Below are 18,301 nucleotides of genomic sequence, written 5' to 3' on the forward strand. Positions count from 1 at the left end.
TGATTGCATTTCCATGGCATGAACTATAAAGTCTGTGTGGTAGGGAAAATCTGTATGGATGTGCTGTTGCAACACATTTTTGAAAGTTTCAAGAGCAATCATCTCAGTTGTCTGTTTCTTAGGTGGTTCTCTTCAAGTCATAATGTTAAATTATTCAGTTACTTCAATAACCAGTTAAGTTCACGTCATGTTTGAACAATGTTTGCTTGGGTGCGTCTGAATATTGACAAAAAATAATTAGACAAGATGTAAAACAAAACACCTCTTAAAATGCGATGGTGGAAAGATACACTACATGACCAAAAGTATGTGGACACCTGTTCGTCAAACATCTCATTCCAAAATCATGGCCATTAATATGGAGTTGGTCACTCCCCCTTTGCTGCTATAACAGTCTCCACTCTTCTGGGAAGGCTTTCCACTAGATGTTGGAACATTGCTGCGGATACTTGCTTCCATTCAGACACAAGCTTTAGTGAGGTCGGGCACTGATGTTGGGCGATTAGGCCAGGCTCGCAGTTGGCATTCCGATTCATCCGAAAGGTTTTTGATGGGGTTGAGGTCAGGGCTCTGTGCAGGCCAGTCAAGGCCACACCGATCTCGACAAACCATTTCTTTATGGACCTCGCTTTGTGCAAGGGGGCATTGTCATGCTGAAACAGGAAAGGGCCTTCCCCAAACTGTTGCCACAAAGTTTGAAACCACAGAATCGTCTAGAATGTCATTGTATGCTGTAGCGTTAATATTTCCCTTCGCTGGAACTAAGGGACCTAGCCCGAACCATGAAAAGCAGCTCCAGACCATTATTCCCCCTCCACCAAACTTTACAGTTGTTGCTATTTTGTTGCCTTACAACCTGGAATTAAAATATATTTGGGTGGGGGGATTGTATCATTTGATTTACCCAACATGCCTACCACTTTGAAGACGCAAAATATTTTGGGGGTGAAACAAACAAGAAATAAGACAAAAGAATGGAAAACTTGAGCTTGCATAACTATTCACCCCCCAAAGTCAATACTTTGTAGAGCCACCTTTTGCAGCAATTTCAGCTGCAAGTCTCTTGGGGTATGTCTCTATAAGCTTGGCACATCTAGCCACTAGGATGTTTGCCCATTCTTCAAGGCAAAACTGCTCCAGCTCCTTCAAGTTGGATGGGTTCTGCTGGAGTACAGCAATCTTTAAGTCATACCACAGATTCTCAATTGGATTGAGGTCTGGGCTTTGACTTGGCCATTCCAAGACATTTAAATGTTTTTCCTTAAACCACTCGAGTGTTGCTTTAGCAGTATGCTTAGGGTCATTGTTCTGTTGGAAGGTGAACATCCATCCCAGTCTCAAATCTCTGGAAGACTGAAACAGGTTTCCCTTCAAGAATTTCCCTGTATTTAGCACCATCTACCATTCCTTAAATTCTGACCAGTTTCCCAGTCCCTGCTGATGAAAAACATCATTGTGTTGGTGTTCTCAGGATGATGAGAGGTGTCGGGTTTGCGTCAGAAATAGCGTTTTCGTTTATGGCCAAAAAGCTACATTTTAGTCTCATCTGACCAGAGTACCTTCTTTCATATGTTTGGGGAGTCTCCCACCTGCCTTTTGGTGAACACCAAACGTGTTTGCTTATTTTATTTTTCAAAGAGGTGAAGCAATGTCTTTTTTCTGGACACTCTTCCGTAAAGCCCAGCTCTGTGGAGTGTACGGCTTAAAGTGGTCCTATGGGCAGATACTCCAATCTTCGCTACGGAGCATTGCAGCTCCTTCAGGGTTATCTTTGGTCTCTTTGTTGCCTCTCTGAATAATACCCTCCTTGCCTGGTCTGTGAGTTTTGGTGGGCAGCCATCTCTTGGCAGTTTTTTGAGGTGCCATATTCTTTACATTGTTTAATAATGGATTTAATGGTTCTCCGTGGGATGTTCAAAGTTTCTGATCTTTTTAAAAGGAAAATATTTTGGGATTTTTTTTAAACAAGATATTTTTTCTATTTCCTATTTATACTATTTTGTGTATGTCCATTATATTAAATCAAATTAAAAATCATCCATTTAAATTACAAGTTGTAACGCAACAAAATAGGGAAAAACGGCAAGGGGGATTAATCATTTTGCAAGGCACTGTAGTGTTCTCCTGGCATCCGCCAAAGCCAGATTTGTAAGTCAGACTTCCAGATGGTGAAGCGTGATTCATCCCTCCAGAGAACGCGTTTACACTGCTCCAGAGTCCAATGGCAGCGAACTTTACACCACTCCAGCCAACGCTTGGCATTGTGCATGCTGATCTTAGGCTAGTGTGCAGCTCTCGGCCATGGAAACCCATTTCATGAAGCTCCCAACCAAAAGCTTCTTGTGCTGATGTTGCTTCCAGAGGCAGTTTGGAACTCGCTAGTGAGTTTTGCAACCTGGGACAGACGATTTTTGCGCACTTCAGCACTCAGCAGTCCAGTTCTGTGAGCTTGTGTGGCCTACCACTTTGCGGGTGAGCCGTTGTTACTCCTAGATTTTTCCACTTCACAATAACAGCACTTACAGTTGACGAAGAGAGAAATTTGACGAACTGACTTGTTAGAAAGGTGGCATCCTATCACCGTGACACGTTGAAAGTCACTGAGCTCTTCAGCAAGGCCATTCTACAGCCAATGTTTGTCTATGGAGACTGCATGGCTGTGTGCTCTATTTTATACACGTCAGCAACAAGTGTGGCTGGAATAGCCAAATTCACAATTTTGAAGGGTGTCCACATACTTGTGTGTGTATACTGTGCATTTGGAAAGTATTCAGACCCCTTCTCTTTTACCACATTTTGTTACGTTACAGCCTTAACCTAAAATGGATTAATGTTTCCCTCAATCTACACACAAAAAAACATAATGACAAAGCGAAAACAGGATGATACATTTTCGCTAATTTATAAAAAAACAAAAAACAGATACCTTATTTACATAAGTATTCAAACCCAAAATTGAGCTCAGGTGCATCCTGTTTCCATTGATCATCCTTGAAATGTTTCTACAACTTGAAGTCCACCTGTGGTAAATTCAATTGATTGCACATTATTTGGAAAGGTACACACCTGTCTATATCCACAGTTGACAGTGCATGTCAGAGCAAAAACCAAGCCTCGAGGTCGAAGGAATTGTCCGTAGAGCTCCGAGACAGGATTGTGTCGAGGCACAGATCTGGGGAAGGTTACCAAAACATTTCTGCAGCATTGAAGGTCCCCAAGAACAGTGGCCTCCATCATTCTTAAATGGAAGAAGTTTGGAACCACCAAGACTTGCCAGAGCTGGTTTCCCGGCCAAACTGAGCAATAGGGGGAGAAAGGCCTTTCTCAGGGAGGTGACCAAGAATCTGATGGTCACTGACAGAGCTCCAGAGTTCCTCTGTGGAGATGGGAGCACCTTCCAGAAGGATAACCATCTCTGCAACACTCCACCAATCAGTCACCTTGAGTCATACCCAAGAAGACTCAAGGCTGTAATCGCTGCCAAAGGTGCTTCAACAAAGTACTGAGTAAAGGGTCTGAATATTTATGTAAATGTGATATTTCCGGGATGGGGGTTTTACACACATTTCTAAAAACCTGTTTCTGCGTTGTCATAATGGGGTATTGTGTGTAGATTGATGAGGGGGAATTTAAAAAAAAAAACAATTTTAGAATAAGGCTGTAACGTAACAAAATGTGTAAAAAGTCATGGGTCTGAATACTTTCCCGAATGTACTGTATATGGTGTAGGTCAAATAAACATGCCAAAATAAGGCCCTAGTATCTCTTTCCAAAAAACGTACTTTGTATGGGGGCATGGAAGGGCGTCGAGGCGAGATGTCAAACACCTGTTATTGCAAAACTGTTTGGGGTCTGATTAGAAGGGGTGGGGGCATGTCATTGGTCAGAGACAAACTGGACCAGACCCAGAACATGATAGATAAGGGGACCAGAGCTGTGATGTCATCACCATATGTAAATGAGCTGGTGGCCTTAAAGGAGACCATTCCAAGCTGTCAGGGGTCTGTGAACAACCTGGTGCTGTTGGAGATGTGCTGGTGGTTGTAAACCAGAGCAGCGTGTTAAGAGCACCATCAACACCCTTAAATAACACTTTGTTCTTCAAGTGGAGACTGAGGACAACGCAGACAGAACAGATGTGGAGGTGAGCACTTAAAGGCCAATTCTGTGATATTTACAGACATTTTTGATCACCTAACCAAGTCACGAAACATCTACCGCTGTCGGTTGTGCTTCATTTGAAGGTGGATCATTTCTATTATGAGGATCTGCGAGTGGTGTTTTTTAGTTAACCACAAGCAAAAGGAACGCATGTACACGCTATCGATATAATGCAATGTGGGACCTGCACTTGGTTAGTTTTGTAATAGGACTCCTCAAAAAGATTTGGACACCTGACATTTCTGTGGATCACGCATGCATTTTATGTCTGGGAAAATATAATATCATTCTAGAATATAGCATGCATATTGTATTCATACCCAGGGTGGTTGACTTCTCAATGTTAATACATTAACAACATATTGACTCAAACCGGTTTCTCTGTATTGGTTTGTGTGTGTTTAATATGTAATATCCATTCTCTTTTTTTCCAACAGGTTTATTCATTTAGGTGAAGTCATCATGGGACATCGTATGTTGGTCTTGTACCCTGGACAGGATATCATCATATACTGTAAGTTCGTTATGGTGACACTACAGTATAGATGATGTACTATCCAGGGTCTCATTCCCCCTTCTAGCCACTATCAGCACCCACACACACTGTTGATGGTTGGAAGCTAGAGGGTGGCGATCAAACCGTTACCATTACTGAGTTTTAGCAATGGTAAGGGTTCTATTGACGCCTCTCAATGTCATAGCTACATTTGTACACACACGAACGGATGGACAGACGCTGCTCGCGGTTGGAAGCTAGAGGGTGGCGATCAAACCGTTACCATTACTGAGTTTTAGCAATGGTAAGGGTTCTATTGACACCTCTCAATGTAAAAGCTACAGTAGTACACACACAAACGGATGGACAGACGCTGCTCGCGGTTGGAAGCTAGAGGGTGGCGATCAAACCGTTACCATTACTGAGTTTTAGCAATGGTAAGGGTTCTATTGCTGCTTCTCAATGTCATCTGGAGTTGCGACAAAGGAAACTAAAAACGGGTGGACTGGACTTTTCTTCCTTGCAACAAGGAGCATTTGTTTACAACAGATTAGTAATACCAAGAACCAGAATTGTGTATAAGAACCGATTTAGATATTTTAATTGTAAGGTGTTTGTTGACTTGTGAAATAAATGTTTTAATTCAAAACCAAATTACTATCAATGTCTGGGTGTACATCTTACTCTAAAGGTGGAATACTGTTACCAAGGTTACCACCTTAATGCATTTGCAGGTTACACATACAAATTGTATGAATGTTTAGTTTATTTATTCAATTTCATATCCACAGTGTACAGCTTTAAAAAGCAGTTGGTTAGTCTAATCTGAGATCAAGTCTAGCATTCTACACAAGTTAGCAGTGTAAATGTCAGTAATCAATAGAGAGCAGCTGTTTCTGTACACAGTAAACAAGACATCACAGCCCTCTCTGTCTCTTCATTGAGACACTCCAGCCTTTCCTCTCTTTTTCGCTCTTTTCCCTTCCTTTAAGCCACAGAGGGCACACACTTGTTATTCATCAAGGTAGCCTGGATAGAGAAAGAAGCTCAGAGCAAACTCACAGGGGGGGGGGAGAAATGAACCTAATCACTATTATCTGACCCATTTTACAAGCAGGTTAGCGCTCCATTTTGCCTTCCATTAAAGAGTTGAGAATTCAGTTCTCGGGCTGAGTTTTACTATGAGAGACAAAAGAAAGAGTGATAGAAATGGAGGCTTGAGGGGACTGCAATGGGCAGCTGAGCAAGAGAGTGCGAGACGGAGATAGGCAGGGGCTGGATAGAACAACAGGGACATTCGACAGACAGAACATGACTGTGCTACTCCCAGTTCAATTATCAGCAGGCCAGGCTAGCAGAGGTCTACTGCCAAGGGGAAGCTTCTGGAAGCCCAAGATAAACCAGAAACCTTTTCACAGCTCGGCCCAACCCCCACCACACACACACACATCAAAATAGAGCTGTTTAATTAAGAGGTCAAAATTGAAATTCTTGCAGAAGCTCTGAAAGGAAAAACAAATATCTGCAAGTCATCTTTTACGTAAGAAGAATGCTTATGCAAGAACACAGTATTCTGACCCTTGAGAGAAGTGACTGTAGATGAGGCTGGGACCAAGTTCCAGGGGAGAGAGTGCTGTCTCTCTGTTTCTGATAGCTATCTCACTAGCTGACTCATGATGAGCCTTTACAAGCTCTCAGCAGCACATTTTAGCTACAGGTCTGTCCAAAGCCTATTCCCCCTCAGGAAACTAAAAAGATTTGGCATGGGTCCTGAGAACCTCAAAATGTTCTACAGCTGCAACATCGAGAGCATGAGAGTGGTTGCATCACTGCCTGGTACGGCAATTGCTCGGTCTCTGACCGCAAGGCACTACAGAGGGTTGTGCGTACGGCCCAGTACATCACTGGGGCTAAGTAGCCTGCCATCCAGGACCTCTACACCAGGCGGTGTCAGAGGAAGGCCCTAAAAATTGTCAAAGACCCCAGCCACCCCAATCATAGACTGTTCTCTCTACCACCGCATGGCAAGCGGTACCGGAGTGCCAAGTCTAGGACAAAAAGGCTTCTCAACAGTTTTTACCCCCAAGCCATAAGACTCCTGAACAGGTAATCAAATGGCTACCCAGACTATTTGCATTGTGTGCCTCCCCCCTGCTACTCTGTTTATCATATATGCAGTCACTTTAACTATACATTCATGTACATACTACCTCAATTGGCCCAACCAACCAGTGCTCCCGCACATTGGCTAACCGGGCTATCAGCATTGTGTCCCACTACCCACCACCCCCTCTTTTACGCTACTGCTACTCTCTGTTCATCATATATGCATAGTCACTTGAACCATATCTACATGTATATACTACCTCAATCAGCCTGACTAACCGGTGTCTGTATATAGCCTCGCTACTGTTATTTTTCACTGTTGTTTTATTTCTTTACTTACCTATTGTTCCCCTAATAACTTTTTTGCACTATTGGTTAGAGCCTGTAAGTAAACATTTCACTGTAAGGTCTACACCGGTTGTACTCGGTGCATGTGACAAATAAACTTTGATTTGATAGTCAAGAAGTAGAAACCAGTCAGATCTTTCCTTGAAAATAGTGAGTCCAACAGTGTTCATTTCCTATTCACAAGGCCACCATAAAACTGTCCCCCAGATGATCATAACACTCAGTTCATCATAATCCTCGTCAGTTCTTCACCTTCACAGAGAGCCTCAGCTTGACCTCCCTGAGGAACACTGTGCTCAGGTCGTCTCCAGCCTCTCTGGCTATCCTGGCAACCATCTGACCAGCCTGGCCAATCACCATTTTCTGTCATCAGGAGAAATGAAGGACAGAGGAAATACAGTATAATAATAGGAGCATGCATTTCAATATGTCAATGTTTTAAGTCCACAAGAGGGCCACAGTTACCACAGCAGATATGAAGAATGTATACTGTAATAATCACTAGGTCCGAACAACTAAATATACAGTAAATCAATGATTTTCAACTTTGTCACCATTCCCTTAGCTGAATAAAAACCTAGAGAGCAGTCTGGTGCAGGGGTCAGGTTTGAATCACTTTGAGCACTGCTGCACCAACACAGATGTAGGCTCACATCCATCCTGTCTGTCTGCCATTAAAAATGTATGGTTTAAAAAGGAGTGCTCAGATATTTACAAGGTATTACAGGCTAAAGAAGACTCCGGGCATCGTGACTTGAAACTCATGAGTCTGAGGACACAGTTTATCTACACATGTAACTATCAGTATGAGAACAGATGGTAGAGCAGCTTCATATCTCCAACATTAGGTGGAGATGGGTGTGACGGGACACAGATCAGTTGGCCTGAACTCCATTTCAACTCAGAAAGTAAACTGAAATTCCAATTTTCCTCATTGCTCAGAATTGAAATTTGCAATTTCAATTTACTTCCGGAATTTACTAAATTGAAGTGGAATTGACCCCAACCCTGATAGAGATATCACATAGAATCAAGCTGTAGACTCACAATGGGGATGTGATTTTAAGGGAGGAGGAAAATAAGTCAAAGAGACGGTTCAGATGAACCATCTATCGACACATTGACAGGTCTATGTGAAGGGCCAAACCATAGAGCGCGGAGCCTTGCTCCGTCTACAAGAAAGTTCCAGCAGCTCTTCTCCTCGTCTTTATCTCCTTCCACTGATGGCTTCTCACGTGTTCATTAGTAATGTAGTTAGGTTGGTAGTGGTGCTCCTTGACATGTTTCACAACAGGGGACATATCGAAATCTACATTGAAAATAGTACTGAGAAATGCAGCACACTTACCATGTGACTTTCTTTCTTCACATACAGTTTTACTGCTATATCCAGCTCTCCATTCTCCCTGTCGTGCCACAAGTCAATGGCCTGCAATTGCGAGAAATAAAAAGTTAATATAATTTCAAAAGTAGTACTACCATGAGTATTTCTCTATATGTGCTACATCTATATCTGGCATACAGATAGATATTAGGGACTAAAGAGTCAAAAATAATTGTGATTGGACACTGGCCCTACAATACATCTCAAGCTGGGATGGGAGATAGTGCTTGACAGTTAAAATGGTTGACACATGCACACGCACTATATCGGCATATGGCTATATGAGTGCAGTGCATTGTCTGGCTCTGCAGTCTGTGTGTGTCTGTAATGACGAGTCACCTGCGTCATTGTGTAAGGGACTTCTTTGGGCAGATATTCCAGAAGCTTCTCTCTGACAGTGTTGGTGCAGATCTCCTCAGGAGTCTGATCTGTCAGGACATCACTGTGGTATTGCCAAGACCCAGGCTTTGCCCCCACTACTAGGTATCTCTGTAGAGCAGACAGACAGATGTCAACAGCAATTGTTAATTGTTAGTTAAGTGTTATACATCAACATAGCTACAATTGATGTCCATGGCTTTCAAATAACTCAAATAATTCTACATTGAATGTACTTGTCAACTTAGTATTAGATACATTGCTTCATAAGTCCCTATATCACCATATGCTAACATTACCTTCAGTGTCTCCACATCCTCTCCATCCACAGCAGAGAGCATGAAGACGTCCTTGAAGTGAGCCCAGCCCTGTTGGGTCTTCAGAGCCCTAAGCTGCTCCTTACTCAGCCCTGACTGGGCCTCACTGCCCTCACCATGAGCCACATCACCACCCGGCTTGTCCTCATCTCCAGACCCTGATGTCCTAGCCTCGCTGTCTGTCCTCCTCTCAGCCCAGGGTGGCTTGATCACCCTGCGGACCTGCAGCTTCCGGCCGTTCACCACTCCACATGTCAGATCTGCTGTGATCTCCAACAACCTGCTCTTGCTCTTCAGCATGTCAACCTGTGCCATACACATTACACAGTTCATGTGCCAATTCATGTAGTAGACAGTTCCGAATTTATTACATCATAATAATGCATAATATCATATGACAACCATGATCTCACCTCAGCACATATGATCAGTTATTATTGACAAGGCCATGGAGAGGATGAGGTTTGCATGCATGTGATAAATAAGTTGTACCTTATTGAGAACTAGGACTGCTGGGACATCTGGGTATTGGGCCAGGCATTTCAGGACCTCAAAGTCTAGCTTGTTGCAGGCCCACTTGTCTGACACATCTACCATTACCACCACTGAAGCAATAACAACAAGAAGAGGACATTAACATGATGGCATAGGCCAGTGACACTCACACATAATCCTATATACATGAAAAATCAATGCAGTGCATCGACATTTGCCCACAAAATGATTTATTTCAAATGAATTGTGAAAATGTATGGGACAACATACTGTTTAAAAAGCATAGACTAGACTGGCTTTAAAGCAATGGGCGAGTTATGGCCAATCATCTGAGTCCCCGAAAAGTTGCAAAAAGTGAAGAGTCACACAGTACCAAGACTAGCTTCCTTGACTGTATTCCAAGGATCCTCGAGGAGAGACTTCTCCAGCTGGTGCCTGTGGAGAAGATAAATAGCACCGTTGGAAATTCACCTATTTCATTTTATCGCTATAATACAACATGAAACATGTGTAACAAATCACCTCTTGACTTTTGTAGGTGTAGTGAGTCCAGGAGTGTCCAGTAAAATCTAGAGAGACAATGTATAAGTAAGCATGTACAAGTTTGGTTATCTAATACATCTAAAGTTTGTATATTGGGCAGATACTGTACATAATGTAAGACTGCCCTGAAAAACAAACAAACACTTGTCAAATTGCTGCTATTCTAAATGCAAGGTCTGTGAGCTGATTCTCACAATTTGTGTGTCGTCTTCTGTGAGAACGCCAAGGGCACGGGACCGTGTGGTATGCACTTTCTTGGAAACGGCAAACACCTATGATCATGTTCAGAGAAACTGGTGTTCATGGAAATACACTCCTGACTGACTTAAGAGTGACTCATGCGTATGTGTACAACTTAAAGTGAAGAAACTGGCCATTACAATAAAGTAAAGTACCTTTCTGCCAAGCAGTTGGTTGGACAGTGTGGACTTCCCAGCATTTGGGGCACCAATGATGGCCACTCTTAAAACCTTTGAGTTCTCTGGTTGATCTGGATCCTTCACCAGCAATGATAATTGTTCAGCTGAAACAAGAGTTTAGGGGTTGACTTATCAGATGTATGAGTAAAATATGAAATACATAATACAGATCTACAGAATACAAGGGAATATATATATAATATTCTTAGACATTCATTCAGTGCGCAGCATTTCGATAAGGCGAAACTGTATTGCGATGCCCTAAACCCGGAGGTAACCAACTCTTTAATGTTCAGAGGCAGCAGTTGTGATTACCGCTGTCGGGCAGAACTGAGGTTGGATAGTGATAAAGAGTGTCATCTGTCTCCGCCGCTTTGCCTTTCTCCAGTCTGCTCAAAAACGCATCCGATGTAATAAAACAGGCAGGAGTGAAGCGAAAACCGTGTCCATTATTGGTCCCTGGACGACGGGCAGCCCATCCTAAACCAAAGCAACAGAGACATCGAGATTATCACCATCACTGCGTAGACTTGCCAGGTAATTTATGCAACTGTTATGCCTAATGTTAGTTTACAATGACGCACGAATCTGACTTTTTTTCTCCAAATTAATTATAGCTAAATTACATGTATGTAACCTGACATCAATAGATCACTTTCTTCAAAATGAAATAACTAACGTTGGCTGACTATATCTGATTAGCTAGTCAGCCAACTATAAGGTATGGCTGTCATGCCTGACAAGAAAATATAAGACATTTGTTTCGGACAAAATTAAGTATATTTCTGGATAGGGGAAAGGCTATTACATTTGCATCATCGCTTATTATTTTGAGATATTAAATCTAGTTTAGCAGATAAGGTAGATGACTGACCCGTTCTGAGAAACGGTGACGCATTTTCCAGTGGCGCAGACACGTTAGCAACTCTCGGAACACGTAAAGATTTCCCGAAAATCGAGATGCTCACACGGAAAGCCATTTATGATATAAACTTATCTGGCCGAGCTATCGCTGAAATTCCAACATACTTCGGTGACTCTATACGTAGCGCAAGGTTACTTCATGGCAGCATGATCGCTTACTTTCACATTGAACTAGGGGCGCAGCCATGATGGACAAACCAAAGAGTGGTTTTGTCTTGGAAGAGTGTCTGCTTGGTGATTGTGGCGAGCATTGGCTTTACTGCCCCCTAGCGAACAAGAGGAAGAAACGCCAGTGATCTTTCTTGCTTGGCTTCTGAGGGCATCTATCAAATGCTCTCAACCCCAATCGAAAATGGTTAAAGCAATTTTGGAACACTATATAGAAAACCACATAACATAGAGAAGGACCACATTACATCCATGATAAATAATGTATCTACTGAGCCATTGCAATTGGCCACAATAGCAATCTCTCTGCTAATTAACTCTGGTAAAACAATACTCAACTGAAAGTAAATTAACTTAAACTTTTAATGATAATATAGGCCTATGGATCATCAAACTGATAAAAATGGCTTGATAATATACATGAAAAAATAGCAACAGACAAGTCTGCCATTACAGATTGTCAGTCCAAGTGGGCTATGTATGTACACCTTCCAGCTGACTTGTTTACCCCTGGGGGTGCCCACATGCACCACAGTTTGGAAAAACACTGTAGTCGAAACACCCTGGGCTTTAGGACTTAAAGCAATGCGTTATCCTGGGGAATATGCAGCAAAGCTGCCAAAATGGCCTTGCTTACTAATTTCAAGTTTTTAATGTCACATGCATTAGTACAGTGAAATTCCTTTCTTGCAAACTCAATTTACCACAATAAATTGACAAAAAGGGGATTTGATCATCCAAAAATCTGCACTGAGGATAGGGGAGTGTATTTGTAGTTGATAGATTGATTTGTTCTATTTTATTATGTTGTTTTCATTCTCATCGCAAGTAAAGCAAGAGAGAGCAGATGTTTCTCCATAGTCCTTTAAACATGCCGGCTGCTTGTTAGTCCTCCAGGACCCACTCAGGGCGGAACAAACGCCTCCACTGGGAAGAATGATGAAGGATATCAGGTAGCTCACAATCTGTCATCATTTAACTGAAAGCTCTGCCGAAAAAGAGGGAGCAGCAAAAATAGAGCCTTCAGCAGACACTCACTGTAGAATATACTTTTAATGGAACTAGAAACTAAAGGATATTTGAGGATCAGTATGTTTGAACTGAGCTCTCTCTCTCTCTCTCTCTCTCTCTCTCTCTCTCTCTCTCTCTCTCTCTCTCTCTCTCTCTCTCTCTCACATGCACGTACAGCCACACATTCATTCAAGGCCATTGCTCCCTCAGGGCTTTCCTCACATGGCCATCAGAGTTCTTTCTATGACTGCATTAACTTTGGCCTTCAAAAAGGGAAAGGGCTCTCTCCAAAAATAACAAAATTAATGTGCCTGCAAAACATTTACACAAAGGGAAAGGGCTCCCTCCAAAAATAACAAAATGACTATGCCTGCAAACAATTCAATTATCAATTGTAGAGCCCATGTTGCCATTTAAAGTGCACTTGGAATAATGTCATAGAAGATCAAATCAAATCAAATGTTATTTGTCACATACACGTGTTTAGCAGATGTTATTGCATGTGTAGCAAAAATGCTTGTGTTTCTAGCTCTAACGGTGCAGTAATATCTAACAGTAATATCTAACAATTTCACAACAATACACACAAATGTAAAGTAAAGGAATGGAATTAAGAATATATAAATATTGAGCGAGCAATGTCAAAGTGGCATAGACTAAGATACAGTAGAATAGGGATAGAATACAGTATATACATATGAGATGAGTAATGCAAAATATGTAAACATTATTAAAGTGACTAGTGTTCCATTAGAGGCATTAACCTCTAATGTGCTAGTGGTGGCTATTTAACATAATTTAACAGTCTTATGGCCTTGAGATAGAAGCTGTTTTTCAGTCTCTCAGTCCCAGCTTTGATGCACCTGTACTCACCTTGCCTTCTGGATGATAACGGGCTGAACAAGCAGTGGCTTGGGTGGTTATTGTCCTTGATGATCTATTTTCTGTTCTGGTTCATTTTCCAATTCATTCAAATTCTCTATCTTGCATCTGTAATGTTTGATAGCAGTAATGTTTCTTAATTGTCATTGACAATGGAGCCTGGAACCTTCCCCAAAACATACAGGGAATTCCATTCCTCCTATGTTGACTCCAGGCGGAAAGTAAATTATGTCACATCAAATTTACCCAGAATCTCCTATAGCAGTCAGACTAGCATTAGATGTGAAGTAACAGGCAGGTGCTAGAGTGATGCTGTCAACCTTGCTGCTGGTGAGGAATAACAAAGTTGATGATAAAATAAGCTTGCGACATGAGCATGTCAAGAGGGAGCTGTAGGAGAAGGCAGGTAGGGAGCTGCCAATGCAACTGCGCATTCACCAATCCATTACAGATGATTGCAGTCAGTAACACAACACAGCAGCTGCAACTGCCACATCCTCTATAAAGGCCTTCATCAAAATACTTTTTAAGTAATGATTTAGCCACTGAAAAAAACACCCACCAGGTCACATACTGTAGATGCTCTGATTTTTAAAAAGTTTTTATTTAACCTTTATTTAACTAGTCAAGTCAGTTAAGATCAAATTCTTATTTACAATGACGGCCTAAAGAAAAAAGTAATAGTCAATCTAGACTTGCAATCAATAGGACTTGTCTGTGAGGTGGATCGATAATGCCCCCCTTTCAAAAATCATCAATCATGTCGGCTGTGAATTTAAAAAGCGTAATTAGGTACAGCGTTCTTAAACATCCTGTATTGACATTCTTCTGGGGCAGGAGAAAAGATATCATTCTGCATCATTAACTTTACTATGGCCTGATGGTGCCCACTGCTGTGCTGCTACTTCTCCATCCCCAGCTGACGCCACTATGATTGGGCTTTCAGACAGAGCTCTCCCCCCTGGGCCCTCCTCACTTGATGGAGGTGGTGTGTGGATGTAGTAAGGCTTGCAGGCTAGGCAGGATTTGGCTTGGGGCATTGTAATAGTCTGGTCTGGATGATAACCAAGGTATTTCCATGTCTCATAGAATCTATATGGATCCTAAATAGACACATACAATCAATTATATCATATACTTGCTAATTATTATCATTTATGGTAAAGAAGTATTGCTGATTCAAATCACCATTCAATATTTTAAAAATGTTGCCTATGTAACTTGTTTTGTTGTTGTCTTTCCCCCCACGGAAAGATAATAATTCCTATATCACAAATGTATCATTACCTGCCTCTCAACAGGCATGATGGCAGGCATGATGGTATATACTATACAATGGAATGATACATTCTCTCAATGTATGCCATTTTCTCCAAGCTTCAAAATGGTGTCAATAATGGGGGAGCAGCAGGCAGGTGGGTGGATGTAAGGGGTCATTTATTTGTTTCAGATATACAGTACCAGTCAAAAGTTTGGACACACCTACTCATTCAAGGGTTTTTCTTTATTTTTACTATTTTCTACATTGTAGAATAATAGTGAAGACATCAAAACTATGAAATAACACATATGGAATCATGTAGTAACAAAAAAAGTGTGAAACAAATCAAAATATATTTTAGATTCTTCAAAGTAGCCACCCTTTGCCTTGATGACTTCATTGCACACTCTTGGCATTCACTCAACCAGCTTCATGAGGAATGATTTCCAACAGTCTTGAATGAGTTCCCACATATGCTGAGCACTTGTTGGCTGCTTTTCCTTCACTCTGCCCAAACCTCATCCCAAACCATCTCAATTTGGTTGAGGTCAGGGGATTGTGGAGGCCAGGTCATCTGATGCAGCACCATCACTCTCCTTCTTGATCAAATAGCCCTTACATAGCCTGGAGGTGTGTTGGGACATTGTCCTGTTGAAAAACAAATGATAATCCCACTAAAGCGCAAACCAGATGGGATGGCGTATCGCTGCAGAATGCTGTGGTAGCCATGCTGGTTAAGTGTGCCTTGAATTCTAAATAAGTCACAGACAGTTTCACCAGCAAAGCACCCCCACACCATCACACCTCCTTCATGCTTCACAGGGGGAACCACACATGCTGAGATCATCCATTCACCTACTCTGCGTCTCACAAAGACATAACAGTTGGAATCAAAAAATTCTAATTTTGACTCATCAGACCATAGGACAGGTTTCCACCGGTCTAATGTCCATTGCTCAAGTTTCTTGGCCCATGCAAGTCTCTTCTTATTATTGGTGTCCTTTAGTAGTGGTTTCTTTGCAGCAATTCGGACATGGAGGCCTGATTCACGCAGTCTCCTGTGAACACTTGATGTTGAGCTGTGTCTGTTACTTGAACTCCGTGAATAATTTATTTGGGCTGCAATCTGAGGTGCAGTTAAATATAATGAACTTATCCACTGCAGCAGAGGTAACTCTGGGTCTTCCTTTCCTGTGGCAGACCTCATGAGAGCCAGTTTCATCATAGCTCTTGATGTTTTTTTGCGACTGCACTTGAAGAAATGTTCAAAGATCTTGAGATGTTCCATATTGACTGACCTTCATGTCTTAAAGTAATGATGGACTGTCGTTTCTCTTTGTTTATTTGAGCTGTTCCTGCCATAATTTGGACTTGGTCTTTTACCAAATAGGGATTTCTTCTGTGTACCACCACTACCGTGTCACAACACAACTGATTGGCTCAAATGCATTAAGAAGGAAAGAAATTGGACAAATTGACTTTTAACAAGGCACACCTGTTAATTGAAATGCGTTCCAGGTGACTACCTCATGAAGCTGGTTGAGAGAATGCCAAGTATGCAAAGCTGTCATCAAGGCAAAGGGTGTTTACTTGGGCCTCCCGGGTGGCGCAGTGGTCTAAGGCACTGCATCGCAGTGCTAGCTGGGTTCAAGTCCAGGCTCTGTCGCAGCCGGCCGCGACCGGGAGACCCATGGGGCAGCGCACAATTGGCCCAGCGTCGTCCGGGTTAGGGAGGGTTTGGCCGGCAGGGATATCCTTGTCTCATCGCGCACTAGCGACTTCTGTGGCAGGCCGGGCGCAGTGCACACTGACCAGGTCGCCAGGTGTCCGGTGTTTCCTCCGACACATTGGTGCGGCTGGCTTCCGGGTTGGATGGGCATTGTGTCAAGAAGCAGTGCGGCTTGGTTTGGTTGTGTTTCGGAGGACGCATGGCTCTCGACATTTGCCTCTTCCGAGTCCATACGGGAGTTGCAGCGATGAGACAAGACTGTAACTACTACCAATTGGATACCACAAAATTTGGGAGAAAAAAGGGGGTAAAAAAATATATTAAAAAATAAAAAGGGTGAGTAGTTTGAAGAATCTCAAATATAAAATATGTTTAACAGTTTTTTGGTTACCACATGATTCCATATGTGTTATTTCATAGTTTTGATGTCTTCACTATTACTCTACAATGTAGAAAATAGTAAAAATAAAGAAAAATCTTGATTGAGTAGGTGTCCAAACTTTTGATTAGAGAATTCAGACTGCACAATTGAATTCTTCATCAAATCACAAACCATATGACTCTATTGACTAAGGTGGGTGAAAGACTTGAACACTGGATTCTGTGTACATACAAATTATTTGGATTACTGTAATAAGCAATGAATTGTAATCTAGTCTTGCAAATGTAGACATATAAAATTATTTGGATTATTAAACTTTTGCTCAGTCATATATTATGTAGGCCTATTTACCAAGATGTTATGCATTGGATATTGCCATCAATATGATCATGTTCCACATCGTTAATTGTTGGCACAATAATGAATGATATCAATAGTTGACCTAATAAAATTTTCTTGAAATGTTAAGTAGAGCATTACATTTCATAACACAAGCATACGTTTATTAAATAGATTATGACATTTCTCCTATTCTTTTCTTGGGACTTGTTTCAGGTAGAAGATGTCCCTAATCACAGTTCTAGAACCAACTAAGCCTAACCCTATCAAAACCTTAATCCATTATTTGGAATATAAACCTAACTGATCTTAGATCAGTGCCTGGGAAAAACTTCCAGCTAGAAGACTGACTTGGCTGAGAAGGGTGTAATTGCAGATCGCAATTAGGGGTGTTTTCTGATATAGGCGTTTCTTGATATTAAGTTACACCCATTGATGCTCGCCATTAGTCAGTGGCCATTTTTTTCGCGGTGACAACAGACAACCGAGGTATTGTAGCTAATGATGTGTACTATTGGTACATCTTGGTACTATTGGAAGCTATAGAAATGCATTTATTAATATCTACATTCTGTTTTTTGACATGTATATTCTAATACAGACACCTTAATGCATACTTTGAAATTATATTATGTGAGCTTATATAATTATATGCACATTGTATGCACGTTAGTATGCTCACATTTTTTTTTCTCATAGTATTTTTTTTAGAGTACAAATGTTGCTGTCCCCACTACAAAAAAACAACTTAAATTACATGTAATGTTTTCCTTTAAACATTTAATTGAAATACTGTAGAATTACATTCATTCCTATGGAGGACTGCTCCTACTAAGGAGTTCCAATATGGCCGACCGGGGCTTAAAAGTTCTCAATGGCCAATACAGCCTCAGCAAGCCAGTGTTTTATATATGTCATCGATTGTAGCTTAGTCTAACCGAAGAGGAACAGGAAAAGA

General features: G+C 41.6%; 2 protein-coding genes across 4 annotated transcripts in view; one reads left to right on the top strand and one right to left on the bottom strand.

The window, feature by feature from the left end:
• Positions 1–5,405: 5,405 nt before the first annotated feature.
• Positions 5,406–11,791, bottom strand: eral1 (Era-like 12S mitochondrial rRNA chaperone 1). The gene is made up of 11 exons (XM_029627657.2): positions 11,522–11,791; positions 10,963–11,127; positions 10,624–10,751; positions 10,423–10,500; positions 10,208–10,254; positions 10,059–10,120; positions 9,683–9,795; positions 9,173–9,496; positions 8,835–8,984; positions 8,460–8,540; positions 5,406–7,474 (listed from the first exon to the last, which is right to left on the bottom strand). Exons 1-11 carry the CDS (start codon positions 11,625–11,627, stop codon positions 7,352–7,354), a joined length of 1,377 nt encoding a protein of 458 aa, XP_029483517.1. The 5' UTR covers positions 11,628–11,791; the 3' UTR covers positions 5,406–7,351.
• Positions 11,096–18,301, top strand: part of fam222ba (family with sequence similarity 222 member Ba) — a 78,622-nt gene continuing 71,416 nt past the window's right edge. For 2 of the 3 annotated variants that reach the window (XM_065007322.1, XM_029627648.2), the window contains exon 1: positions 11,096–11,184. The gene's annotated coding sequence lies outside the window, so the exon portion shown is untranslated. The remainder of the gene's footprint in view (positions 11,185–18,301) is intronic. The other variant, XM_065007324.1, reaches the window with a different exon arrangement.

Source organism: Oncorhynchus nerka, linkage group LG22 (assembly GCF_034236695.1).
Source record: "Oncorhynchus nerka isolate Pitt River linkage group LG22, Oner_Uvic_2.0, whole genome shotgun sequence".
Classification (NCBI taxonomy): domain Eukaryota; kingdom Metazoa; phylum Chordata; class Actinopteri; order Salmoniformes; family Salmonidae; genus Oncorhynchus; species Oncorhynchus nerka.

Excerpts from the sequence above, each read along its gene's own strand:
- eral1 (XM_029627657.2), bottom strand. The coding sequence starts at position 11,627 with ATGGCTTTCCGTGTGAGCATCTCGATTTTCGGGAAATCTTTACGTGTT. Across the intron at positions 10,752-10,962 it reads CTCAGTTCTGCCCGACAGCG|CTGAACAATTATCATTGCTG; the intron begins GTAATCACAACT and ends CTCTTGTTTCAG. Across the intron at positions 7,475-8,459 it reads TGAAGAAAGAAAGTCACATG|AAAATGGTGATTGGCCAGGC; the intron begins GTAAGTGTGCTG and ends TCCTGATGACAG.